The sequence below is a fragment of the Leucoraja erinacea genome, chromosome 27 (assembly GCF_028641065.1).
Source record: "Leucoraja erinacea ecotype New England chromosome 27, Leri_hhj_1, whole genome shotgun sequence".
Classification (NCBI taxonomy): domain Eukaryota; kingdom Metazoa; phylum Chordata; class Chondrichthyes; order Rajiformes; family Rajidae; genus Leucoraja; species Leucoraja erinaceus.
This window is the reverse complement of record NC_073403.1, coordinates 3206755-3234661: the sequence shown is the minus strand read 5'-3', so window position 1 is coordinate 3234661 and position 27907 is coordinate 3206755. Positions and strand designations below refer to the sequence as shown.

The 27907-nt window shown below is 48.4% G+C and overlaps 1 protein-coding gene across 2 annotated transcripts; it reads left to right on the top strand.

Annotated features, from left to right (window-relative positions):
* The first annotated feature begins 26 nt into the window (after positions 1-26).
* On the top strand, positions 27-27500 carry LOC129710100 (CDGSH iron-sulfur domain-containing protein 3, mitochondrial-like). Of its 2 annotated transcripts, none has more exons than XM_055656820.1 (3): positions 27-217; positions 15060-15196; positions 26976-27500. In XM_055656820.1, exons 2-3 carry the CDS (start codon positions 15065-15067, stop codon positions 27162-27164), a joined length of 321 nt encoding a protein of 106 aa, XP_055512795.1. In that variant the 5' UTR covers positions 27-217; positions 15060-15064; the 3' UTR covers positions 27165-27500. The 2 variants fall into 2 exon arrangements, with proteins under 2 accessions (XP_055512795.1, XP_055512794.1); XM_055656819.1 differs by having other exon boundaries at positions 28-217; positions 15065-15196.
* Positions 27501-27907: the final 407 nt, after the last annotated feature.

Genomic DNA, 27907 nt, shown 5'->3' with positions numbered 1-27907 from the left:
AACCAAAAGAAATAAGTAGGGGGCGGACTTTGCAGCAATTTCTTCCGGCTGCATTTTGTACTTGTACTTTGTCCGGTGCAAAGATTATTTTGGTCCGGTGCTTGTCCTGGCCCGGGGTCTCAATGCAAGAGAACCTTCAAGTTGCAAACCCTGCCCTTCTCCCAGAATGAGTGTTGCCCTGGTTGTGAGAGTGGCGCTCCTTGCACCGAGAATGCAGGTAAATGACTGGGCTGGGCTGGGCTGGGGCATTGCAAATACATACCCTGTGCTAGACCTCTCTCACTCTCAGCAACCAACCCCCTGGGGGTGGAAGGTGACCTCTAAATACTGTGCTGGGTGGCTGCTGAAGTACCTGCAGACAGGTGGGCGTTTGGTCAGGATGGGTGAGCCTGGAAGTTCTGCATGCCAAATTCATAGCAGAATTAGGCCATTCGGCCCATCAAGTCTACTCTTCCATTGAATCGTGGCTGATCTATCTCTCCCTCCTAACCCCATTCTCCTGCCTTCTCCCCATAACCCCTGACACCCGTATTAATCAATAATCTACCTATATATATCTCTCTGCCTTAAAAATGTCCATTGACTTGGCCTCCACAGCATTCCGTGGCAATGGATTCCACAGATTCACCACCCTCTGACTAAAGAAATTCCTCCTCATTCCCAATCTGTTTGTTGGCCAGGTTCTGACGTTACATAGAAACATAGAAAATAGGTGCAGGAGTAGAGGCCATTCGGCCCTTCGAGCCTGCACCGCCATTCAATATGATCATGGCTGATCATCCAACTCGGTATCCTGTACCTGCCTTCTCTCCATACCCCCTGATCCCTTTAGCCACAAGGGCCACATCTAACTCCCTCTTAAATATAGCCAATGAACTGTGGCCTCAACTACCTTCTGTGGCAGAGAATTCCAGAGATTCACCACTCTCTGTGTGTGAAGAAAATGTTTTTTCTCATCTCGGTCCTAAAAGACATCCCCCTTATCCCTATATGTCGGGGTTGTCCACGCTTTGACTGTGAGCCGTTTAGCTATGCCCTGTCAGTTTAGTTTATTGTTATGTGTATCAACGTACAGGGAAAAGCTTTTTGCTGCATGCTACGTAGTCAGCGAAAATACTATACGTACATTGGGTGGAACAGTGGCTCAGCGGTGGAGTTGCCCGACAGCGCCCGAGACCCGGGTTTGATCCTGACTACGGGCGCTGTCTGTACAGAGTTTGCGCCTTCTTCCTGTGACCGTGTGGGTTTTCTCCAGGTGCTCCGGTTTCCTGCCCAATCCTGATTGTCCAATCTAGCTCATCGTTTTCTCTGGAGCTGCAATGCCACAATGTTGAGAAACTAAATTTACATTCTGGTATTTTTCTCCTCACTCTATCTGGTATGTTCAATGTTGACAGCCCTCAAACAAAAGCCTTTCACTGTACCTTGGTACTTGTGGTGATGACAATAAACCTCAACCATCCATCGATTTGGAATTGGAATGGTCTCAGTCCATGGACAAAGTGCTTGCTAGAGTCAAGAGTGTTTAACTGGCATATGTACTGACGGCAGGACAATGTAACATAGAAACATAGAAATTAGGTGCAGGAGTAGGCCATTCGACCCTTCGAGCCTGCACCGCCATTCAATATGATCATGGCTGATCATCCAACTCAGTATCCCGTACCTGCCTTCTCTCCATACCCTCTGATCCCCTTAGCCACACGGGCCACATCTAACTCCCTCTTAATATAGCCAATGAACTGGCCTCAACTACCCTCTGTGGCAGAGAGTTCCAGAGATTCACCACTCTCTGTGTGAAAAAAGTTCTTCTCATCTCGGTTTTAAAGGATTTCCCCTTTATCCTTAAGCTGTGACCCCCTTGTCCTGGACTTCCCCAACATCGGGAGCAATCTTCCTGCATCTAGCCTGTCCAACCCCTTAAGAATTTTGTAACTTTCTATAAGATCCCCTCTCAATCTTCTAAATTCTAGAGAGTATAAACCAAGTCTATTCAGTCTTTCTTCATAAGACAGTCCTGACATCCCAGAAATGTAGTACTTGCTTGCAGCGGCATACAGGCCTGTTAAACAATACAAGCTGCAGACAATATTCAACAATCAAAACATCAATGAATCAGTAACCTAGATATGTGCAAAAACAAAAAAGGTTCAAAATCATTAGTCCAACCGGAGATAGTTTGTAGTTGTTCAGGGCGGCACGGTGGCGCAGCGGTAGAGTTGTTGCCTTACAGCGTATGCAGCGCCGGAGACCCGGGTTTGATCCCGACTACGGGCACTGTCTGTACAGAGTTTGTACGTTCAAAGAGTGCACGCTGCCCCCGGGACGGTTGCAGTGGAGAGGAGACGGTTGCGGTGGAGAGGAGACGGTTGCGGTGGAGAGGAGACGGTTGCGGTGGAGAGGAGACGGTTGCGGTGGAGAGGAGACGGTTGTGGTGGAGAGGAGACGGTTGCGGTGGAGAGGAGACGGTTGCCCACCTCTTTGCAGAGTGTGGATTTGCAAAAAGAGTCTGGAGAGGTATGCAAGGGTCCCTGGAACGATTTATCCCGAACAGCTCCGTCACAGAGGACTCTGTGATTTACGGACTGTTCCCAGGGACACATTCAGAGACTGACATCGAGTGCTGCTGGAGGGTCATCAACTCGGTCAAAGACGCTCTTTGGTCTGCCCGAGCGTTGCTCACCACCCAGCGGAGCGAGTGGTCCGTCAGGGAACGTTGCCGACTGGCCCACTGCAGACTGCAGGAGTACGTGCTAAGGGACTCGCTGAAGCTTGGTGCAGCCAAGCTTGGGTCTCCTCAGAGAGGTTTGGTTTCCTCCCACACTCCAAAGACGTACAAGTATGTAGGTTAATTGGCTCGGTAAATATAAAAATTGTCCCTCGTGTTAATGTGCGCGGGTCGCTGGTCGGTACGGACCCGATGGGCCGAAGGGCCTGTCTTTTCCACGCTGTATCTCTAAACTAAACTAAACTAAAGTGTTGTGCCGTGTTCAAGAGCCTGATGGCTATTGGGAAGAAACTATTTTTGAACCTGATGGCCACAGTCTTCAGACTCCCCCCCGATGGTAAGAGTGAAATGAGAGTGTGATCAGGGGTGGTGTGGGTCTTTGACGATGCTGGCTGCCCTTTCACGAGGCTGCATCTCCTGCAGAAGAACTCTTTGATGGTGGGGAGATCAGCACCTGTGTTGGACTGGGCAATGCTCACCAGTTCTGCAGTCTTTGCCGTTCCTTGTTCAAGTTGCCGAACCAGTCCACGGGGCAACCAGTGTGTGTGCGTGCTCGCTGCCCTACACCTGCAGAAGTTCAAGGAAGTGTCTGTCGATGTACAGTCACCTCAATCTTCTAAGGAAGTAAGAGGCGTTGATGGGCTTTCTGTATGCAGGGCCGGATTTACGTATGGGCTTCACAAGCTTAAGCTTAAGGCCTCGAGATCTAGGGGGGCCTCGGCAGGGCTGGATTTACCTATAGGCTGATTGGGAGGGGCCTTACATAGGGGATTGGGAGAGGCCTCACAAGTGGAATAGCCTAGGGCCTCTCTTCATCTAAATCCGGCCCTGTCTGTATGATTGCATCATTCCGCTGGCCCCAGGACAGATCTTCAGAGTTATGCACGCCCAGCAAGGAACTTGAAGCTGTTGACTCCCTCCACCTGCAACCCATCGATGAAGGACCATTTATTGGATTGGGTTCAACCGACAGGCAGACTGCCCCCAGAATATTGCTCACAATATTCCAAATGCAGCCTGACCAGCGCCTTATAGAGCCTCAGCATTACATCTCCGTTTTTGTATTCTAACCCCCTTGAAATAAATACTAGCAATGCATTTGCAATGCTGCCTTCTCTCCAAAGATGCTGTCTGGCCCCGCCGAATTACTCCAGCATTTTGTGTCTATCTTTGGTGTAAACGGGCATCTGCAGTTCTTATAAAAACTTACAAAATTCTTAAGGGGTTGGACAGGCTAGATGCAGGAAGATTGTTCCCGATGTTGGGGAGGTCCAGGACAAGGGGTCACAGTTTAAGGATAAGGGGGAAATCTTTTAGGACCGAGATGAGTAAAACATTTTTCACACAGAGAGTGGTGAATCTGTGGAATTCTCTGCCACAGAAGGTAGTTGAGGCCACAGTTCATTGGCTATATTTAAGAGGGAGTTAGATGTGGCCCTTGTGGCTAAAGGGATCAGGGGGTATGGAGAGAAGGCAGGTACAGAATACTGAGTTGGTTGATCAGCCATGATCATATTGAATGGCGGTGCAGGCTCAAAGGGCCGAATGGCCTACTCCTGCACCTGTTTTCTATGTTTCTATGAATGCAAGTTATGATTCCAATTCCAAGCCCCTCTCCGAACCCAAGTGTGGTTCATGTCGACAATAATAATTTCATGTTTTAAAAACAAAAAAAATCCCTTCGTGCGAAAACCTGTGAATAACCGCCTCCACCACCTACTCTGGCAACTGTCTCCACTTACCCTCTGTGTGGAAAAAGTTGTCCCACTTTCACGAGATTACTGAATTCCAAAGATTCTCTACCCGCTGGGGAAAGAACGAGGTTTGAACTCACCATTATTTTACCGCACTCTTCAATAGTGTCACACGTGCAACAGCACTTTGAAATAATTTTAGCTGATTTACGCATGCAAATGCCGGTCCACCTGTTGGTGCCATTTGCAAAGTTTGGTCTATCTGTGTGCTCGGTCTACTAGAGTAGTTCCCGTTCCTGATCAGCCTCGGGCCTTCTCCTGCAGGGCCTTTCTCCGTTGATTTTGACCAGATCATCCCGCAAACTGACCTCCCTCGCCTCGCCTCGTCCCGGCCATCTTCGTGTTCCGGGGGGTGCCTGCCTCCTGCAGCCTACCTTGGAACCTGCAGCTGGAGGCATTACTCCGGTTCACCCTGCTATCGTCCCACGCCGTTTAGAAACATAGAAACATAGAAAATAGGTGCAGGAGTAGGCCATTCAGCCCTTCGAGCCTGCACCGCCATTCAATATGATCATGGCTGATCATAGAAACATAGAAATTAGGTGCAGGAGTAGGCCATTCGGCCCTTCGAGCCAGCACCGCCATTCAATATGATCATGGCTGATCATCCAACTCAGTATCCTGTACCTGCCTTCTCTCCATACCCTCTGATCCCCTTAGCCACAAGGGCCACATGTAACTCCCTCTTAAATATAGCCAATGAACTGTCCTCGACAACCCTCTGTGGCAGAGAGTTCCACCACTCTCTGTGTGAAAAAAAAGTTCTTCTCATCTCGGTTTTAAAGGATTTCCCCCTTATCCTTAAGCTGTGTGACCCCTTGTCCTGGACTTCCCCAACATCGGGAGCAATCTTCCTGCATCTAGCCTGTCCAACCCCTTAAGAATTTTGTAAGTTTCTATAAGATCCCCTCTCAATCTCCTAAATTCTAGAGAGTATAAACCAAGTCTATCCAGTCTTTCTTCATAAGACAGTCCTGGCATCCCAGGAATCAGTTTGGTGAACCTTCTCTGCACTCCCTCTATGGCAATAATGTCCTTCCTCAGATTCGGAGACCAAAACTGTACGCAATATTCCAGGTGTGGTCTCACCAATACCCTGTACAACTGCAGTAGAACCTCCCTGCTCCTATACTCAAATCATTTTGCTATGAAAGCTAACATACCATTCGCTTTCTTTACTGCCTGCTGCACCTGCATGCCTACTTTCAATGACTGGTGTACCATGACACCCAGATCTCGCTGCATCTCCCCTTTTCCAAGTCGGCCACCATCTGACGTCTCCGATAGCTCCCTCCCGGTACAGCGCTCCGCCAAGCCTTCAGCTCCTCTTGTCTGCCGTCCACCAAGTCTAAAATGATGGAGAAATTGAAAGTCCTTGCTCTAGGTAAAATGCCACAATGGCTGGGGGTGAAGAAAATTCAGATACGAGATGGGAATGTGAAAGGGCACAGGCTTTTTGATTTTGGAGTGGGTTCAGAATTGCCGCTCGAATGGTTTTGGCTGGTCTTTGTAGACTGTTTGATCTATGCTCTCAGGGTTTATGGAGGTCATCCAAAACCCTCTGGTGTGTTAAACATGAAACACCCTCCCAACCATCTGTTCCCTCTTCTGCACCCCCATCTGTGAGATTTTACATTTTGCTATCTGTCCCAAGTATATGTCAACATGGATACAGGCAGCAGTCAGGATGTAGCATTGGATACACTGTTTAGTTTGGAGATGCAGTGCGGAAACAGGCCCTTCAGCTCACCGAGTCTGCGCTGGCCGGCGATCAACGCACATTAACACTATCCTACACACACAGAGACACACACACACAGAGACACACACAGACACACAGACACACACACAGACACACACAGAGACACACACACACACACACAGACAGACACACACACACACGCACAGAGACACACACACACACACACACACGACACACACACACACACAGACACACACACACGCAGAGACACACACACACACACAGAGACACACACACACACACACACACACACACACACACACACACACACACACACACACACACACACACACACACACACACACAGAGACACACACACACAGACACACACAGAGACACACACACACACACACAGACACACACACGCAGACACACACACACACACACACACACACACACATACACACACACAGACACACACACACAGACACACACATACACACACACACACAGACACACACACACACACACACACACACACACACACAATAATGCTTTATTAGCCAAGTATGTTTTGCAACATACAAGGAATTTCATTTGCCAAACAGCCATACCAATAAAAAGCAACGGAACACACAAAACACATTCCACCACAGTGACCCCTCCACATTCCTCACTGTGATGGAAGGCGAATAAACAGTTAAATCTCTTCCCTTGTCTGCGCTTTACAATTTACAATTTTCCCAAACCAATTAACCTACAAACTTTTTCGGCTTTGGAGTGCGGGAGGATACCGGATATTCCGGGGAAAACCCATGCAGGCCACGGGGAGAACGTACAAGCTCCATACAGACGGTACCCGTAGACGGGAGGGAACCCAAGCCTCTGGCGCTGTGAGGCAGCAACTCTACCGCTGCGCCACCGTGCTGCCGCTGAAGGGCCTGTTTCCACGCTGTATCTCTAAACTAAATGAAGATTACCCAACTATGAATGCTATGTGTGGAATTCAAAAAGGGAATAATTTGATTAGTTTTAAAGATTATGAGGAATGAGTGGGTAGGGAGAACTATTTTCACTGATTATAATGTTTGGGCTCAAGGGGCTATGTTTTTATTTTTTTAAAGTTTGAGACTGGCCTTTCCGGAGTTAAAATAGAAAACAGTTTTGCAGACAAAAGTTCAGAATTATCTTTGGTTTCAAGGAAGTTGAGTCTGGGACAGTTATTAGTTTTAAACATAAGACCGACACAAAATGCTGGAGTAACTCAGCGGGACAGGCAGCATCTGTGGAGAGAAGGAATGGGTGACGTTTCTGGTCGAGACCCTTGTTCGGTTAGAAGTGTCCCGACCTAAAACGTCATCTATCCATGTTCCATCTCAATCAATGTCGTGGAAGTCTCAGTGTCAGGAGAACAGGCAGAGATTTTGTTTGTCAGAGTAAGGAGAGTTATGGGGCCCCTTATCTGAAGAAGGAATATGCTGGCATAGGAGAGGGTTCAGAGGAGGTTGATCCCAGGAGCGATTGGGTTAACATATGATGAGCGTTTGACGGCACTGGGACTGTCTGTACTCGCTGGAGTTTAGAAGGATGAGGGGGAACCACATTGAAACTTACCAAATAGTGAAAGGCTTGGATAGAGTGGATGCAGTGAGGATGTTTCCACTAGTGGGAGAGTCTAGGACAGAGTCCATAGCCTCAGAATAAAAGGACGTCCCTTTAGAAAGGAGATGAGGAGGAATTTCTTTCATCAAAGGGTGGAATTCATTGCCACAGTTGGTATTGGGGGCCGAGTCAATGAATATTTTGAAGGTGGAGATTGATAGATTCTTGATTAGTAGGGGTGTCAGGGTCATGGGGAGCAGGCAGGAGAATGGGGTTGAGGGGGAAAGATAGGTCAGCCATGATGGGCTCCGTAGGCTTGATGGGCCGAATGGCCTAATTATGCTCCTGGCACTTGTGAACAGGTGACCCACCCACCATGAGAAGGACCACATACCCAAACACCACATTGACGTTGCAATCATTGCTTGGTTTGCGAACAGTTCTGCAGGAACTACAGAGTTGTAGCCCATCCCATCTCGCACATCAGATGCTCCACCATATACTCCATCCACACTACAGCTCTGGAAAGCGGGCAACATAATTAAGGCTCTTTTTTTAACTCGTTGTTGTTCCTTCTTTTCGCTACTCGAGCTGGCCAGAAGATACAAAAGTTTAAAAGCAGGCACCACCAGTCCTTGGAATAGCGTCTTCCCCACTGTTACTGAACGATCCTCCCCTAAACTCATGTGGAGTTTCGATCTTCCAACCTACCTCATTGCGGACATTGGACATTTTCCCCTGCAACTGTAACGCTGCAATGTGCATTCCGGTAGACAAAAGCGCTGGAGAAACTCAGCGAGTGAGGCAGCATCTATGGGGCGAAGGAAATAGGCAACGTTTCAGGCCAAAACCCTTATTCACACCTTGACTACTGCGTGCACTCTGGTATATTTTTCTTTATTCTTCCAGTTGTACTTGCATTATGGTTTGATTGTAGAAACATAGAAACATAGAAAATAGGTGCAGGAGTAGGCCATTCGGCCCTTCGAGCCTGCACCGCCATTCAATATGATCATGGCTGATCATCCAACACAGTATCCTGTACCTGCCTTCTCTCCATACCCCCTGATCCCTTTAGCTACAAGGGCCACATCTAACTCCCTCTTAAATCTAGCCAATGAACTGGCCTCATCTACCTTCTGTGGCAGGGAGTTCCAGAGATTCAAAAACATGTTTTTCTCATCTCGGTCCTAAAGGATTTCCCCTTTATCCTTAAACTGTGACCCCTTGTTCTAGACTTCCCTAACATCGGGAACAGTCTCCCTGCATCTAGCCTGTCCAACCACTTAAGAATTTTGCAAGTTTATATAAGATCCCCCCTCAATCTTCTAAATTCTAGCGAGTACAAGCCGAGTCTATCCAGTCTTTCTCCATATGAAAGTCCTGACATCCCAGGAATCAGTCTGGTGAACCTTCTCTGTACTCCCTCTATGGTACTTGCGTATAGCGTGACCAGATCTAATTTGATAGCACGCAAACAAAATATTTTTAACCATATCAGATTATTCAAGTGGCAATAATAAACCTATACCAGCACCAATATAGCCCCAGACTTTCATTGGGGTCTTGAGCTTAAAGTGAACTCCTGTAACACCATTTGAAATGCAGACGAGATAATAAAAAGCAGGCCATGTCTACTTGGCACAGAAAATATAAACATGAGTGTCTGGCTGGCTATCTCCGTTCTCTTAGCTGTGTTGTACAGAAATTGAGAAAGGGCTTTCAGATGTTAAGGTTGGTTGCAAATATCATTAAAGGCTTCCTTTACATAATCTCCTCACAACTTAATATTTTTTACTAGTATTTTTTAATTAAAATCTCCCCTTCTCTGCTATGTTTGATTTCCACGTTGTCTCCGGAGCTAATACTCTGGTAAATTATTTTCCATTTGCCTGCTTTAGTTGTTAGTTTACTTCAGACACACAGCAAGTCTACAGAGAGGTACAAGAAGGAACTGCAGATGCTGGAGAATCGAAGGTAGACAAAACTGCTGGAGAAACTCAGCGGGTGCAGCAGCATCTATGGAGCGAAGGAAATAGGCAAAGTCTGAAGAAGGGTTTCGGCCCGAAACGTTGCCTATTTCCTTCGCTCCATAGATGCTGCCGCACCTGCTGAGCTAAGTGCAGGAGTAGGCCATTTGAGCCTGCACCGCCATTCAACTCAGTAATCCAACTGTGAAAAAAAAAATTCTCATCTCGGTCCTAAAGGATTTCCCCCTTATCCTCAAACTGTGACCCCTTGTCCCGGACTTCCCCAACATCGGGAACAATCTTCCTGCATCTAGCCTGTCCAACCCCTTAAGAATTTTGTACGTTTCTATAAGATCCCCCCTCAATCTTCAAAATTCTCGCGAGTACAAGCCGAGTCTATCCAGTCTTTCTTCATATGAAAGTCCTGACATCCCAGGAATCAGTTTGGTGAACCTTCTCTGCACTCCCTCTATGGCAATAATGTCCTTCCTCAGATCCGGAGACCAAAACTGTACGCATATTCCAGGTGTGGTCTCACCAAGACCCTGTACAACTGCAGTAGAACCTCCCTGCTCCTATACTCAAATCCTTTTGCTATGAAAGCTAACATACCATTCGCTTTCTTCACTGCCTGCTGCACCTGCATGCCTACTTTCCCAGGAATCAGTCTGGTGAACCTTCTCTGTACTCCCTCTATTATGGCTGATCTATCTTCCCCTCTCAACTAAGAATGGGGTGGGGAGGGAAAGCAATATCTCTACTTCCTTAGGAGATTGAGGAGTCCTGGTATGTTGACAAATACCCCATGGAACCTCTACAGGTGTATTCAGTATTCAGTATTTACGTTCATGTCATTTTAACTGAGTACTTACATACACAGACGAAACCAAAAAAATGTTTCTCAATCAGTTCCCATCAGTGCGGTTAATAAAAACAGAATAAATACATATAGCTTTAAAAATTAAAATTGCCATATCTAATTTAAATTTAAATAAAAACAGACATGCAGACCAAACAGTGGCTTTGCTTTGACAGGGGCCTGGCTGTGAAAGTATGGGCGAGGTTAGATGTGTTGGTGTATGATATATGGGGAGGGGACACAGTCCGTTAACCAGTCTTATTGCCTGTGGGAAGAAGCTGTGGGGCATCCTGCTGGTTTTGCAGCTGGTGCTCATGTACCTCTTCCCAGATGGCAGAGGGGATAAGATATGGTGTGATGGATGATAGGTGTATGGTAGAGAGCTTACTGACTGGCTGCACCAAGGGACAGGTGACGTTTCGGGTCAGATTCAGATTCAGATTCAGATTCAATTTTAATTGTCATTGTCAGTGTACAGTACAGAGACAACAAAATGCATTTAGCATCTCCCTTGAAGAGCGACATAGCACATGATTTGAATAAATAATAATAAGTGTCCGGGGGGGGGGGGGTGGTGATTGGCAGTCACCGAGGTACGTTGTTTAGTAGAGTGACAGCCGCCGGAAAGAAGCTGTTCCTCGACCTGCTGGTTCGGCAACGGAGAGACCTGTAGCGCCTCCCGGATGGTAGGAGGGTAAACAGTCCATGGTTGGGGTGAGAGCAGTCCTTGGCGATGCTGAGCGCCCTCCGCAGACAGCGCTTGCTTTGGACAGACTCAATGGAGGGGAGCGGGGAACCGGTGATGCGTTGGGCAATTTTCACCACCCTCTGCAATGCCTTCCGGTCGGAGACAGAGCAGTTGCCATACCATACTGTGATGCAGTTGGTAAGGATGCTCTCGATGGTGCAGCGGTAGAAGTTCACCAGGATCTGAGGAGACAGATGGACCTTCTTCAGTCTCCTCAGGAAGAAGAGACGCTGAAGAGATGTCGAGATCCTTCTTCAGACCCTCCTTCTCAAGCAGTGTCTCAACCCGAAATGTGTCTGATTCCTTTTCTCCAGAGATGCTGCCTGACCCGCAGAGATAGTCCAGCTTTGCTTTAAACCAGCATTTGTCGTTACTTCCTACACACTTTAGATTCCAATTGCCGTTCCTATTCCTGCAGATATAAAGAAAGCAACATATGGGGGTTATCAATAAGATTCTGCTTCACATCAGAATTATTTAAGATTATAGGTTCAAAAGCTCTTCATAGGCCGTGGAACGACGGACCAGAGAAACATAGAAAATAGGTGCAGGAGTAGGCCATTCAGGATGTCAGGACTTTCATAGACTCGGCTTGTACTCGCTAGAATTTAGAAGGGCGAGGCAGCATCTATGGAGCGAAGGAAATGGGCAACGTTTCGGGCCGAAACCCGGAAGGGTTTCGGCCCGAAACGTTGCCTATTTCCTATAGTGGAGATTGTTCAACTCTTTGCATGGAGCGAAGGAAATAGGCAACGTTTCGAGCCGAAAACCCTTCTTCAGAATAACTTTGCTCATGCAGATCCGCCACCGATTTTCCGGCACCCTTAGTTCATAGAAACATAGAAAATAGGTGCAGGAGTAGGCCATTCGGCCCTTCGAGCCTGCACCGCCATTCGATATGATCATGGCTGATCATCCAACTCAGTATCCCATCCCTGCCTTCTCTCCATACCCACTGATCCTTTTAGCCACAAGGGCCACATCTAACTCCCTCTTAAATATATCCAATGAACTGTGGCCTCAACTGCCCTCTGTGGCAGAGAGATCCAGAGATTCACCACTCTGTGTGAAAAATGTTTTTCTCATCTCGGTCCTAAAGGATTTCCCCCTCTATCCTCAAACTGTGACCCCTTGTCCTGGACTTCCCCAACATCAGGAACAATCTTCCTGCATCTAGCCTGTCCAACCCCTTAAGGCATCTTTAAAAACCTGCCGCTTGGATGAGACTAGACGCAAGAAGCTGGAGTAACTCAGCGGGACAGGCAGCATCTCTGGAGAGTAGGAATGGGTGACGTTTCGGGTCGAGACCCTTCTTGAGACTTTTGTGTCTGCAATTTAAACCAGCATCTGCAGGCTATTTAGAAGGCCTCTCTCCAACATCTCTTCATGACTCGGGTCAATGACTCCCAGTGAGACTCTTGAACATTCTTGACACATCGAAGATGATTTACCCTCCTACCATCCGGGAGGTGCTACAGGTATCTCCGTTGCCGAACCAGCAGGTCGAGGAACAGCTTCTTTCCGGCGGCTGTCACTCTACTCAACAACGTACCTCGGTGACTGCCAATCACCACCCCCCCCCGGACACGTATTATTATTTATTCAAATCGTTTGCTATGTCGCTCTTCAATGGAGATGCTAAATGCATTTCGTTGTCGCTGTACTGTACACTGACAATGACAATTAAAATTGAATCTGAATCTGATTTGTTTTACACATTAGAGACTGTTGCAATCTTTGACAATAAGTAGCAACTATTCTGTAGGAACATGGTGTTCTGTATAAACTTATGTTTTATCTTTGCTTAATGTTTTTACAAACAATAACTTTGTTTAAGAAGGAACTGCAGAATCGAAGGTACACAAAAATGCTGGAGAAACTCAGCGGGTGCAGCAGCATCTATGGAGCGAAGGAGTTGTATAATCTCCGAAAATGTCGGATGAATTTTGTTTGTTTGAATGGTTCAGGAATTGTATATATTTATCAATTGAATAAAGTCTATTTTCAATTGAATAAAGTCTTTCGGGCCGAAATTTTGAAATAAAAAAATCTATGGAGCGAAGGAAATAGGCAACGTTTCAAGCCGAAACCCTACTTCAGAATAACTTTGCTTATGCAGATCCGTACTTTTTTTCCGGCACCCTTAGTTCATAGAAACATAGACAATAGGTGCCGGAGTAGAGGCCATTCGGCCCCTTCGAGCCGACACCATTCGCCATTCAATATGATCATGGCTGATCATCCAACTCAGTATCCTGTACCTGCCTTCTCTCCATACCCCCTGACCCCTTTAGCCACAAGGGCCACATCTAACTCCCTCTTAAATATAGCCAATGAACTGTGTGGCCTCAACTACCTTCTGTGGCAGAGAGTTCCAGAGATTCACCACTCTCTGTGTGAAAAATAATATTCTCATCTCGGTCCCAAAAGACTTCCCCCTTATCCTTGCTGGATTATCCGTTTAGCCTAACCAACAGAGGTCACGGCCTCTAGTCCAACGGTACTGGAATGTTCTGGCGAATGTCGAAATTGGCAATCGCCGGCAAAATTGGTGGTGGACCCCTATCTGGCACACAAGACAACTCATGTGACATCATTTGTGACGAATGAAATAATCGCTTCAATATCAAAACCAACCACCACAACCAGACAGCATCTACCTCATTGGTGACCCTCGGACTATCCTTGATCGAACTTTGCTGGCTTTGCCTTGCACTCAACGTTATTCCACAGTTTAAGAATAAGGAGTAAGCCGTTTAGAACGGAGACGAGGAAACACTTTTTCTCCCAGAGAGTGGTGAGTCTGTGGAATTCTCTGCCTCAGAGGGCGGTGGAGGCGGGTTCTCTGGATGCTTTCAAGAGAGAGCTAGATAGGGCTCTTAAAAATGGCGGAGTCAGGGGATATGGGGGAGCTGACCTGGATTATTGTGTGCAGTTTTTGGTCCCCTAATTTGAGGAAGGTCTATTCTTGCTATTGAGGGAGCCCAGCGTAGGTTTACAAAGTTAATTCCCGGGATGGCGGGACTGTCAAATGATGAGAGAATGGAGCAGCTGGGCTTGTACACTCTGGAGTTTAGAAGGATGAGAGGGCTCTCATTGAAACATATGATTGTTAGGGGCTTGGACACACTAGAGGCAGGAAACAGAAGGTTCCCACTGTGGGGGAGTCCATAACCAGGTGCCACAGTTGACTGAAACTGAAAAAGCCACACCAGAACGGTGTTGTAACTAAAACACTTTTTCTCACAGCGTAGCGGTGAGTCTGTGGCACTCTCTGCCTCGGCAGGCGGTGGGGGCAGGTCGTTCTGCCAAACTTCCCTTCAAGTGAGACCTCCAAGCATAAGCTGTATGGTTGGTGTGCTTGTGGGCACAGTCAGAAACAGGTATGTACACCTTCAACCCCCCCCCCCTTTTGCCTTCTACTCTGTTAACCTTTAGAAACAGAGAAACATTGAAATTGGCGGTGCTGGCTCGAAGGGCCGAATGGCCTACTCCTGCACCTATTGTCTATTGCCATTCCCTATATCACGGCTGATACACTACAATCAGTCGATTGTACCTGCCTTGTCTCCATACCCCCTGCTGACTAGACAGCACGCAACAGAAGGTTTTCACTGTACCTCGTGACAATAAAGTCAACTTGACTGAACTGAAAAAACCACCAACAGGTGTTGTAACTATTTCCTCTCTTCCAAGCGTAGATGAGAAGCTGCCGGCACTGTACCTCGGCAGCAACAAAGGGGGGTGTCGTTGCTGCCAAACTTCCCTTTAAAGTGGACCTCGAAGCAAATAAGCTGTACGGTTGGTGTGCTTGTGGGCACAGTCAGAAACAGGTATGTACACCTTCAAACCCCCCCCCCCCCCTCAATCTACCTTCTACCATATAGAGATTACAGCATAAACCGAGGTCCATCCGGCCCTTCAAGTCCATGCCGAACAAATTTTGACATCCCTTAGTCCCACCAGCCTGCACTCATACCATAACCCTCCATTCCCTTCTCATCCATATAATGTCTGGCTCAGATTTTAAAGACCAAAACCTGTACTCCAATACTCCAGGTGTGCTCATTCCACACCGCTACCACTGCAGTAAAGAAGTTCCCCCTCCTATACCCAAAAACTTTTGCCCTGAATTCTAACATACCAGTTATTTGTGGCTCTTGTTTGAGTCGCTGCCCTACCGCGCAAGGGAAAAGGTTTGTCCCGTCTATCGGGCGCAGTGTCTATACCTCTCATCATTTAAAGACCTCGCGTGGGTCCCCCCTTTGGTTTTCTCCCTCTCTCCAGAGAATAAAGACCTGTCGGTTATTTGGCTTATCGAATGTAACTTGCCCCTAGTTGTGTGTAGGCAACATTCTAGTATAATCTCCTGCGGATTGTACGGGCCCTATTTTGTTGACGCGCTTCCTATAATTGGGCGAAACTAAAATTGTACACCATACTCCAATTTGGTCTCACCAATGCCTCTGCTCTGTTAACCTTTATTCGTGGCGCAGCCGGTAGAGTCGCTGCCTCACAGCGCCAGAGTGCCGGGTTCGATCCCGTCTACGTGCGCAGTTTTATACGTTCCCCGCGAGACCCGCGTCGGTTTTCTTTGGTTTTCTCCCACTCACCAAAGACGTCCAGGCTTGTCGGTCAATTGGCTTGGTGTAAATGTAAAATTGCCCCTAGCTGTGTGTAGGATAGGTGTGCGGGGATCGCTGGTCGGTGCGGATTTGACGGGCCGAAGGGCCTGTTTCCGCGCTGTATCTCGAAACTAAACCTTCGATTTGCTTCAAGTTAAATTTAAATTATCCGGCTACCAAGGTGTGTGTCGCTTGCCCTAGCCCTGCACTCTGACCTCTAATCCCCAAGCGCTTGCTGTGCTTCCTACTGATTTGTTCAAAACTGGAAGTATTCTAAACGTCAACGCTTTTGGTCGACATAATTTTAAAAGTGCACTTCAAAAGACCAAGTAAAGTCTTTAAAGACACTACTACCTACCCCCTGCCCGACCTCACCAAAGCCAATTCCATCTCCATGGGAGGTACACAAAATTGCTGGAGAAAGGGAAGGGAAGAATTGACAAGGGAGTTGCGGAGGGAGCGGTCTTTGCGGAAGGCAGACATGGGGGGAGATGGGAAGATGTGGCGAGTGGTGGGGTCACGTTGGAGGTGGCGGAAATGGCGGAGGATTATGTGTTGTATTTGCCGGCTGGTGGGGTGAAAGGTGAGGACTAAGGGGACTCTGCCCTTATTTGCGAGTGCAGGGATGGGGAGAGAGAGCAGTGTTGCGTGGTATGGATGAGACCCTGGTGCGAGCCTCATCTATGGTGGCGGAGGGGAATCCCCGTTCCCTGAAGAACGAGGACATTTCCGATGCCCTGGTATGGAACGTCTCATCCTGGGAGCAGATGCGGCGTTTGTCTACTCCATCTCCATGGGTGTTGATAACATGTCCCTTTCAACCCAACAGGACGGGAGTGATTGTCGTGCATCTGATCATAAAAGTTTAATTTAGTTTAGAGATACAGCGCAGAAACAGGCCCTTCGGCCCACCGAGTCCGCGCCGACCAGCGATCCCCGCACACTAACACTACCCTACACACACTAGGGAAGATTGGTTTACACTTACTGTGTACCAAGCCAGTTAGCCTACAAGCCTGTACGTCTTTGGAGTGTGGGAGGAAACCGAAGATCTCTTGGGAAAACTCACGGGGAGAACGCACAGACTCCGTACAGACAGCACCCGTAGTCGGGATCGAACTCGGGTCTCTGGTGCTGCAAGGGCTATGAGGCAGCAACTCTACCGCTGGGCCACCACGCTGATCCTCCCAAAAAGGACCAATTTGGGTTTTTGCTGCTGTTGTCTTTCCACCCTTCTCTGGCAACTGTCTCACCCCCCTTTTTCCCAGCACTTTTCCACACTGGGGACAACCTCTCTCACCTCACCTCCTCCCAAATTAGCCGGTGAGAACTTGGAAGGAGCGGTTCAGACAAACACCGTGGTCGTCCTTAAGGGGAAGTTGGATAAACATTTGAATGAGGAAAATAAAGAAATGAAGGACATATTAATGGTGTGAGTTGGAGTCACCTCATATGGAGAATAAACAGTGGCTGAGACTCTTGAAGTCTCTGGGCTGTGGAGTTAATGTGCGGCTTTCATCAACCAGCTGCAAAGAATCTTGAGATGTTTTACAACATGCAAGTCACTAAGAGAAAGATATTTTGATTTTGCTAAAGAAAAAATAGCAAGCACAGGAAATCTTGCTGTGTGTTCAGTTGCACTGTACATTGGTGTCAAGAGTTAGAATTGTTTCACATGGGACTAGCTTAGATGGGGCATCCTGGTCGGCATGGACTAGTTGAGCCAAAGGGCTTATTTTCACTCTGTGTAGGGACATGTAGCAAGGGGGAGGGGAGGGAGGGGGGGGTCACTGAAGAACACAGAGCAGCATTGCTGATTCATTTGCCTCTCTTCACAGACCCACTGTCAAGGTCACCGAGATCAGGTCAATAGTCCATTCATTGCGGCAAGCTCTTTCTACTTGGGTCTGACGTGAGAGAGACTTGTGCCCCGGGTTGCGAACTAACACGGCTGCCGCTGTTGCGGAGACCGGCCCACGTTTTTACCGGCGCGGCCAAGTTTAGTTTAGAGATATATACGGCTCGGAAACAGGCCCTTCAGCCAACCGAGCCTGCGCTGGCCAGCGGTCCCTGTACACTAGCATTATCCTAAACACTAACACTAAAAGCCAATTAACCTTCATACCTGCACGTCTTTGGAGTGTGGGAGGAAACCCCGAAGCGCCTGGAGAAAACCCACGTGGTCCCGGGGGGGGGAGGGCAAGAGCGGAACTCACTATCAAAACATGGAGGGGATGGGGACACAATTTTTGGCATGTGTACACTCATACGCGCGAGGCTTCGGAGGCTCAATCCAGCGCTAAAAGTGGAGATTTTAAAATCGGGATTACAAAAACTTGGGGGAGGATGTCCCCCACCTCTCAAAACATGGGGGGGACGTGTCCCCCTGGGTTTTCCGCCCCTGGGGGAGGGGACGTATAAACTCCGTACAGACGGCACTGGTAATCAGCTTCAAACCAGTGTCTCTGGCGCTGTGAGGCAGCAACTCTACCACCGTGCTGCCCAGGGTGGGGCCGAAGGGCCTGTTTCCACAACACATAACTCTATGACTCTAATTAGTCAATTCATGGGGTTTATTGGCAAAAGGACATTTTAAACAGTTTTGATTTGTTTTTATAACTTCATTTAATGTGCCATTAATTGAACTGTTTGTCGGTGCAGCAGGGTAATGCAGTTGTGTTACACCCCACATTACAAAGACATCGTCCCAGTTCCATGAACTGACCCTTTTACACTTCTATACACAGAAGCACACACATCTCCGATCCAACAAATTGTGGTCTAGGTGACTTTGGGAATAGTTTAAGTGGCCCAGTTTTGTGTTTTTTTAACCACAATTTCGACATGCACTGGAAGGGAATGAATTCTATTTGGGGGGAGAGGAGGGGGACACAACTTGTTCGAAGAAATGCGCGCTTGTTGCATTTATTAGCAGGCTTTGAAGCATTTTTTGGCTTGGATTTTATACACCTGATGGAGACTAGAACACTTTCCACAAGGAATGTAGAGACAGGACTGAACACTACCAGATGCATTTTGTTCATGTTACACTGTGTGTGTGTGTGTGTGTGTGTGTGTGTGTGTGTGTGTGTGTGTGTGTGTGTGTGTGTGTGTGTGTGTGTGTGTGTGTGTGTGTGTGTTCATGTAACTGTGTGTTCATGTTACACTGTGCGTGTGTGTGTGTGTGTTCATGTTACAGTGTGCGTGTGTGTGTGTGTGCATGTTACACTGTGCGTGTGTGTGTGTTCATGTTACACTGTGCGTGTGTGTGTGTGTGTGTCATGTTACACACGGTGCGTGTGTGTGTGTGTTCATGTTACACTGTGCGTGTGTGTGTGTGTTCATGTTACACTGTGCGTGTGTGTGTGTTCATGTTACACTGTGCGTGTGTGTGTGTGTGTTCTTGTTACACTGTGCGTGTGTGTGTGTGTGTTCATGTTACACTGTGCGTGTGTGTGTGTGTGTGTGTTACACTGTGCGTGTGTGTGCGCGCGCGCGTGTTACACTGTGTGTGTGTGCGTGTTACACTGTGTGTGCGTGTGTTACACTGTGTGTGTTCATGTTACACTGTGCGTGTGTGTGTGTGTGTTCATGTTACACTGCGTGTGTGTGTGTTCATGTTACACTGTGCGTGTGTATGTGTGTGTTCATGTTACACTGTGCGTGTGTGTGTGTGTGTGTTCATGTTACACTGTGCGTGTGTGTGTGTTCATGTTACACTGTGTGTGTGTGTGTGTGTTCATGTGACACTGTGCGTGTGTGTGTGTGTGTTTTTTTTTCACTGTGCGTGTGTGTGTGTTCATGTTACACTGTGCGTGTGTGTGTTTTCATGTTACACTGTGCGTGTGTGTATGTGTGTTCATGTTACACTGTGCGTGTGTGTGTGTGTGTTCATGTTACACTGTGTGTGTGTGTGTGTTCATGTTACACTGTGCGTGTGTGTGTGTTCATGTTACACTGTGCGTGTGTGTGTGTGTTCATGTTACACTGTGCGTGTGTGTGTGTGTTCATGTTACACTGTGCGTGTGTGTGTGTGTGTGTTCATGTTACACTGTGCGTGTGTGTGTGTGTGTTCATGTTACACTGTGCGTGTGTGTGTGTGTGTGTTCATGTTACACTGTGCGTGTGTGTGTGTTCATGTTACACTGTGCGTGTGTGTGTGTGTGTTCATGTTACACTGTGCGTGTGTGTGTGTGTGTGTTCATGTTACACTGTGTGTGTGTGTGTGTTCATGTTACACTGTGCGTGTGTGTGTGTGTGTTCATGTTACACTGTGCGTGTGTGTGTGTTTCATGTTACACTGCGTGTGTGTGTGTTTATGTTACACTGTGCGTGTGTGTGTGTGTGTTTATGTTACAGTGTGCGTGTGTGTGTGTTCATGTTCATGTTACACTGTGCGTGTGTGTGTGTTCATGTTACACTGTGTGTGTGTGTGTGTGTGTGTGTGTTCATGTAACTGTGTGTGTGTGTGTGTATGTGTGTGTGTGTGTAGCGGTGTGGCAAGTGGACAGGCTTCCTTCCCTGCAGCAGCTTTGGCATTCACTCTCAGAGCAACCTCAAATAATTATGGCTGAAAACGTTGGCAGGTCAATGGACAATAGGTGCAGGAGTAGAGGCCATTCGGCCCTTCGAGCCAGCACCGCCATTCAATATGATCATGGCTGATCATCCAAAATCAAGACCTCGTTCCTGCTTTCTCCCCACTTCCCTTGATTCCGTTAGCCCTGAGAGCTGTATCGAACTCTCTCTTGAAAACATCCAGTGAATTGGCCTCCACTGCCTTCTGGGGCAGAGAATTCCACAGATTCACAACTCTCTGCATGAAAATGTTTTTCCTCATCTCAGTCCCAAGTGGACTACCCCTTATTCTTAAACTGGGGTCCCTGGTTCTGGACTCCCCCGACATCGGGAACATTTTTCCTGCATCTAGCCCATCCAGTCCCTTAAGAATTTTATATGTTTTTATAAAGGGCCTGTCCCACTTACGCGGTTTTTCTCAGAGTGACGCCTGTTTGGTCGTGAGTAGTCGCCCAAAGAGTCGTACCTTTTTCTGGTCACCGCTGGATTTTCAACATGTTGACAAATTTTTCGGCGACCTGCTGAGACTGTGACTGTGATGGAAGACAAAAGTCTTATCTCTGGTGGCCGACTAGGAAAAGGGGAGATGCAGCGAGACCTGGGTTTCATGGTACACCAGTCATTGAAAGTAGGCATGCAGGTGCAGCAGGCAGTGAAGAAAGCGAATGGTATGTTAGCTTTCCATAGCAAAAGGATTTGAGTATAGGAGCAGGGAGGTTCTACTGCAGTTGTACAGGGTCTTGGCAAGCCCACACCTGGAGTATTGCGTACAGTTTTGGTCTCCTAATCTGAGGAAAGAAATTCTTGCCATAGAGGGAGTACAGAGACGGTTCACCAGACTGATTCCTGGGATGTCAGGACTGTCTTATGAAGAAAGACTGGATAGACTTGGTTTGTACTCTCTAGAATTTAGGAGATTGAGGGGGGATCTTATAGAAACTTACAAAATTCTTAAGGGGTTGGACAGGCTAGATGCAGGAAGATTGTTCCCGATGTTGGGGAAGTCCAGGACAAGGGGTCACAGCTTAAGGATAAGGGGGAAATCCTTTAAAACCGAGATGAGAAGAACTTTTTTCACACAGAGTGGTGAATCTCTGGAACTCTCTGCCGCAGAGGGTAGTTGAGGCCACAGTTCATTGGCTATATTTAAGAGGGAGTTAGATGTGGCCCTTGTGGCTAAGGGGATCAGAGGGTATGGAGAGAAGGCAGGTACGGGATACTGAGTTGGATGATCAGCCATGATCGTATTGAATGGCGGTGCAGGCTCGAAGGGCCGAATGACCTACTCCTGCACCTAATTTCTATGTTTCTATGTTTCCCTTTGTTCTTCTCCCGCGGTCCAGCAGTCCAACCGCAGCGTCGAGGCGACTGGCGCTCACGATGTTGAAGCCCCCGGCGGGCGATGGTAAGTTCCGGGGCCCTTTAAGCCGCGCTGGGCGATGTAAGGCCCAGCTCCGAGTCCGTTAAACCCCGCGATTCCAGCCGTTGCGGGGGCTCTGAAAAGCGATACGATCCAGGCGCTGACAGAGGAGACTAGTTTAGATACGGTTCAGGCGCTGACATAGGAGACTAGTTTAACTTGGCATCATATCACGCACGGATCAACAACGTGGTCGCTGGGCCTGTTCCTGTGTTGTACTATTCTTTGAATCTTGTTATGATAATTTAGTGGCTTATTAATGTTGGCATCGTCAAAGAAGCACGGTGGCGCAGCGGTAGAGTTGCTGCCTCACGGCGCCAGAGACCCGGGTTCGATCCAGACCACGGGCGCTGCCCGCACCGCGTTTCTACGTTCCCCCACGTGACCCGCGTGGGTTTTCTCCGAGATCTTCGGTTTCCTCCCACACTCCAAAGACGTACAGGTTTGTAGGTTAATTGGCTTGGTGTAAACGCTAAATAAACCCTAGTGTGTGTGTAGGATAGTGTTAATGTGCGGGGACTGCTGGTCGGCGCGGACTCGGTGGGCCGAAGGGCCTGTTTCCGCGCTGTATCTTTAAACTAAACTAAAGGGAAAGGCATGATGTTTATTATGTGCCAATTATGAGAAGCACTATCATCTTACAAACAAATACAGCACAGAGGCACTCATTCAGTTTTCCGTTCAACAGAGCTGTTCTACTCTCATCCCACTTCCATTTCCTCGAATTTTCTTTTGAGTATTTATTTAATGTTGTCTTGCCCACGGAGGTTGGCCTGACTTCAGTAGCTGCAAGAGTTGACTTGCTCCCACTCTGACAACCTTTTCATGTGGAAACAGAATCCCCCCTCGCCCGTCCCCTTCAGTATTTCATAGTTCCAATCTCAAGTTTCGACTTTGGAGTGTGGGAGGAAACCGGAGCACCCAGAGAAAACCCACGTGGTCACGGGGAGAGGGTACAAACTTCAAACAGACAGCTCCCGTAGCCAGCATCGAACCCGCGTCTCTGATGCTGCAAGGCAGTAACTCTACCGCTGCGCCACCGTGTCCTATTAAACCATGGAGTTCTTGCTGTGATCTGGTTCTGCAGGTGGGTTGGTTTAGGTGAGTTCAGGCAGCCATCCTTTTGGTACAACCTGCTGTATGGAGCTTTAAGGCTGAGTATTATTCCTAAACTCCGAAATATCTGTCTCTCTCCGTCTGCCTCTCTCCGTCTGCCTCTCTGTGTCTGCCTCTCTCTGCCTGCCCCTCTCTGTCTGCCCCTCTCTGTCTGCCCCTCTCTGTCTGCCCGTCTCTGTCTGCCCGTCTCTGTCTGCCCCTCTCTGTCTGCCCGTCTCTGTCTGCCCGTCTCTGTCTGCCCCTCTCTCTGTCTGCCTCTCTCTGCCTCTCTCTCTCTGTCTCTCTCTCTCTCTGTCTGCCTCTCTCTCTCTCTCTCTCTCTCTCTCTCTCCCTCTCTCTCTCTCTCTCTCTCTCTCTCTCTCTCTCTCTCTCTCTCTCTCTCTCTGCCTCTCTCTCCCTCTCTCCCTCTCTCTCTGCCTCTCTCTCTCTTCTCTGCCTCTCTCTCTCTGCCTCTCTCTCTCTCTGCCTCTCTCTCTGTCTCTCTCTCTCTGTCTGCCTCTCTCTCTGTCTGCCTCTCTCTGTCTGCCCCCCCTCTGCGTGCCCTTTCTCTGTCTGCCCTCTCTCTGTCTGCCCTCTCCCTGCCCCTGCCCCCCTCTCTCTCTCCCTGCCCTCTCTCTGTCTGCCCATCTCTCTCTGCCCTCTCTGTCTGCCTCTCTCCGTCTGCCTCTCTCTGTCTGCCTCTCTCTGTCTGCCCTCTCTCTGTCTGCCTCTCTCTGTCTGCCCCTCTCTGTCTGCCCCTCTCTGTCTGCCCCTCTCTGTCTGCCCCTCTCTCTCTCTGCCCCTCTCTCTCTGCCCCTCTCTGCCCTCCCTCTGTCTGCCCTCTCTCTGTCTGTCCCCTCCTCTGCCTCTCTCTCTCTCCCTCTGCCCCCTCTCTCTGTCTCTCCCTCTCTCTCTCTCTCTCTCCGTCTCCTCCCTCTCTCTGTCCCTCGCTCTGTCTCTCTCTCTCGCTCTCTCTGTCTCTGTCTGTCTGCCTCTCTCTGTCTCTCTCTCTCTCTCTCTCTCTCTCTGTCTGTGTCCCTCTCTCTCTCTCCCTGTCTCGCTCTCTGTCCCCCTCTCTCTCTGCCCTGCCCTCTCTCTGTCTGCCCCCTCTCTCTCCCCTCCCTCTCTCTCTTCTCTGTCTGCCTCTCTGTCGTCTGCCCTCTCTGTCCCTGCCCTCCTCTCCGTCTGCCTCTCTCTCTCTCTGCCTCTCTCCGCCTGTCTGCCTCTCCTCTCTCCGTCCCTCTCTCTCTCTCTCTCTGCCCCTCTCCTCTGCCTCTCTCTCGTCTGCCCCTCTCTCTCTGCCTCTGCCCTCTCTCTCTCTGTCTCCTCCGTCTGCCTCTCTCGTCTGCCTCTCTCTGCGTCTCTCTCTCTCTGCCTCCTCTGCCTGCCTCTCTCTGCCTCTCTGCCCCTCTCTGCTCTGCCTCTCTGCGTCTGCCTCTCTCTGCGTCTGCCTCTCTGCGTCTGCCTCTCTGCGTCTGCCTCTCTGCCTCGTCTGCCTCTCTCTGTCTCCCTCTCTCTGTCTGCCTCTCTCTCTGCCTCTCTCTGTCTCCCTCTCTCTCTCTCTCTCTCTCTCTGTCTCTCTGTCTGCCTCTCTCTGTCTGCCCTCTCTCTCTGTCTGCCTCTCTCTTTCTGTCTGCCTCTCTCTCTCTGTCTGCCTCTCTCTCTCTGTCTGCCTCTCTCTGTCTGCCTGTCTCTGTCTGCCTCTCTCTCTGTCTGCCTCTCTCTGTCTGCCTCTCTCTGTCTGCCTCTCTCCGTCTGCCTCTGTCTGTCTCTCTGTCTTGCAGTCTGTAGCAACTAAACCGACTTCTCTCAATAAATTCAGTTTAAAGGCAGTCGATAGTATCACCAACCACAAACTAATAATAGATCTACCATGATACAGACAGAACCCACGCACCCCCTACCCTGTCTGCTAAAGATTGCGCATTAGAAAAATTAACGATGAACATGACTGCCAAAAAATTATAAATTATTGTTCAAATATGAATAAAACCAAGGAAACTTCACTGTGCAAGTGGATGAGTTGCATGTGGATGGCACTTTCAGTTAAATCTAAGTATCAAAGGAAAGTAATCTGCATTTAAATATTCCTTTGAAGCGTTGAGCCGGTCCCTTAAGCAACGATTACACATCGAGGCGTGCAAATGATTTGTCTCCTGCCGTCCCATGACACATCCAGTAAATTTCGACATGTACAACAAATATCTCTCTCTCTCTGTCTCTCTGTCTCTCTGTCTGTCTCTGTCTGTCTCTCTGTCTCTCTGTCTCTCTGTTTGTCTGTCTGTCTGTCTGTCTGTCTGTCTCTCTGTCTCTCTGTCTCTCTGTCTCTCTGTCTCTCTGTCTGTCTCTCTCTGTCTCTCTCTGTGTCTCTCTGTCTCTCTCTCTCTCTCTCTCTGTCTCTCTGTCTGTCTGCCTGTCTGTCTCTCTCTCTCTCTCTCTCTCTCTCTGTCTGTCTCTCTCTCTCTCTCTCTCTCTGTCTGTCTCTCTGTCTCTCTGTCTCTCTGTCTCTCTGTCTCTCTGTCTCTCTGTCTCTCTGTCTCTGTCTCTCTGTTTCTCTGTCTCTCTGTCTCTCTGTCTCTCTCTCTCTCGTCTCTCTCTCTGTCTCTCTGTCCCTCTCTCTCTCTCTGTCTCTGTCTCTCTCTCTGTCTCTCTGTCTGTCTCTCTGTCTCTTTGTCGCTCTGTCTATCTCTCTCTGCGGGTGGGGTGGAATTTATCCATAACAAGGATTATGAAATAGTTATATAATATTTAAGAGTATTGGTTTTACTTTGTATTATGGCGGTGGGTTTGTTTGTATTTCGTATTGTTCAAATCATTTTTGTAAATAATTGGTTAAAATTATTTTTGGCTATTTAAAAGAAGGTGCAATTGAGCTGCCTTCAGGTGAAGGCCCTCCCGCCGTGCTGAGTCCCGCCGTAGTGGGACAGTGTGTCAGTGTGTGGTGATGGTGGACTCGGTGGGGCTGAAGGGCCTGTTTCCATGCTGTACCTTCTCTAAACTAAAAATGAAAAGGTACAGAAGTGTGAAAACGCATACCTCCAGCATTCACAATGATGAGGTTCCTGTGGGAAGGCACGGTGGCGCAGCGGTAGAGTTGCTGCCTCACAGCGCCAGGGACCCGGGTACGAACCAGACTCCCGGTGCCGTCTGTACGGAGTTTGTACATTCTCGAGCCACCCGCACACTAAAACCATAGATACGTAGATACTTAGAAACTAGGTGCAGGAGTAGGCCATTCGGCCCTTCGAGCCTGCACCGCCATTCAATATGATCATGGCTGATCATCCAACCCAGTATCCCGTACCTGCCTTCACTCCATACCCCCTGATCCCCTTAGCCACAAGGGCCACGTCTAACTCCCTCTTAAATATAGCCAATGAACTGTGGCCTCAACTACCCTCTGTGGCAGAGAATTCCAGAGATTCACTACTCTGTGACACCTTGTCCTGGACTTCCCCAACATCGGGAACAATCTTCCTGCATCTAGCCTGTCCAACCCCTTGAGAATTTCGTAAGTTTCTATAAGATCCCCCCTCAATCTTCCAAATTCTAGCGAGTGCAAGCCGAGTCTATCCAGTCTTTCTTCATATGAAAGTCCTGCCATCCCAGGAATCAGTCTGGTGAACCTTCTCTGTACTCCCTCTATGGCAAGAATGTCCTTCCTCAGATTAGGAGACCAAAACTGTACGCAATACTCCAGGTGTGGTCTCACCAAGACCCTGTACAACTGCAGTTGAACCTCCCTGCTCCTATACTCAAAACCATATCAGACAACCAGTTGCCCCATTTCTGGACGGGTCAGCACGGGCTAGTTTGGCCGAAGGGCCTGTTTCCACACTGTGTGACTCCAGGGCTCTAACTGTGCAGCTTTTATTCTTTTTCCCTTCTCCTCAGCCGTTCTGTGACGGCAGCCACAAGTCTGTCCCTCAGGCTCCGGACCCCGTGCGGTTCCGACTGGAGAATGCGGAGACCGTCTTCCTCTGCGGCTGCAAGCAGACCAAGAGGCCGCCTTACTGCGACGGCACTCACAAGGAGGACTGGATCCAGCGCGCTCTCCTCCACACCACACCTTCCTTGGAATAGAAACACTGCAAGGTCTCCAGCAAGTTCACAGACACTGCTCAGCGTCACGGTTCACCTGAAGTGTCGGGTTTTGAGTTTCACGACGGTTTTCAGTTACTCAGGGGTTTCCTGGTGTTAAATCTAACAGCAGGCTTTGTTCAGGGATTCTTCCCTGTGGAATTTGGTGTTTGCAGAGAGGTGGGCAAGGGATGCACATTTTCAAGTTGATGGGTTTCAATTGATTCCCAATTAACCTTAGAAAGAATTCGCCCACCTCTGCAGCTTTTCAACGTTCTAATTTAACGCATGTTGTTTGTAAAAAGTTTTAAAATATTGCAAATGTGTCTATCGACCTGGGAAACTGTGTCTTATGTTTCTTGTCTGTTTAATATTTAAGAGAGAGTTAGAAGTGGCCCTTGTGACTACAGCAGTGGTTCCCAACCTTTTTTTGGGCCATGTCCCACCTAATCACCTCTAAAATCCTGATGCCCCCCCCCCCCCCCCCCCCCCCCCCATGTGGTGATATATAATTCTTATCATTTAAAAAGTGAACTCCGTTTCAGCTGAAGAAGCTTAAAACGCCAATACCTTGGTTTAAACAAGCTTCAAAAGAACACGGCATCCATGAAAAAGAAAAATGAAATAAACAAAAGACAGTTAAAGTTCTGAGCAAGAAATTACTAAAAAATTGTAAAAAAAAAAGAAAAAAACATTAGGTGGAAATTGCCCCCCTTAAAAATCAAATTGCCCCCTGTGGGGCGTAC

Coding starts and splice junctions, on each gene's coding strand:
- LOC129710100 (XM_055656819.1), top strand. CDS start 167: ATGAGTGTTGCCCTGGTTGTGAGAGTGGCGCTCCTTGCACCGAGAATG. Junction 218..15,064: donor TCCTTGCACCGAGAATGCAG/GTAAATGACTGG, acceptor TTCCAAGCGTAG/ATGAGAAGCTGCCGGCACTG. Junction 15,197..26,975: donor GTGGGCACAGTCAGAAACAG/GTATGTACACCT, acceptor CCTTCTCCTCAG/CCGTTCTGTGACGGCAGCCA.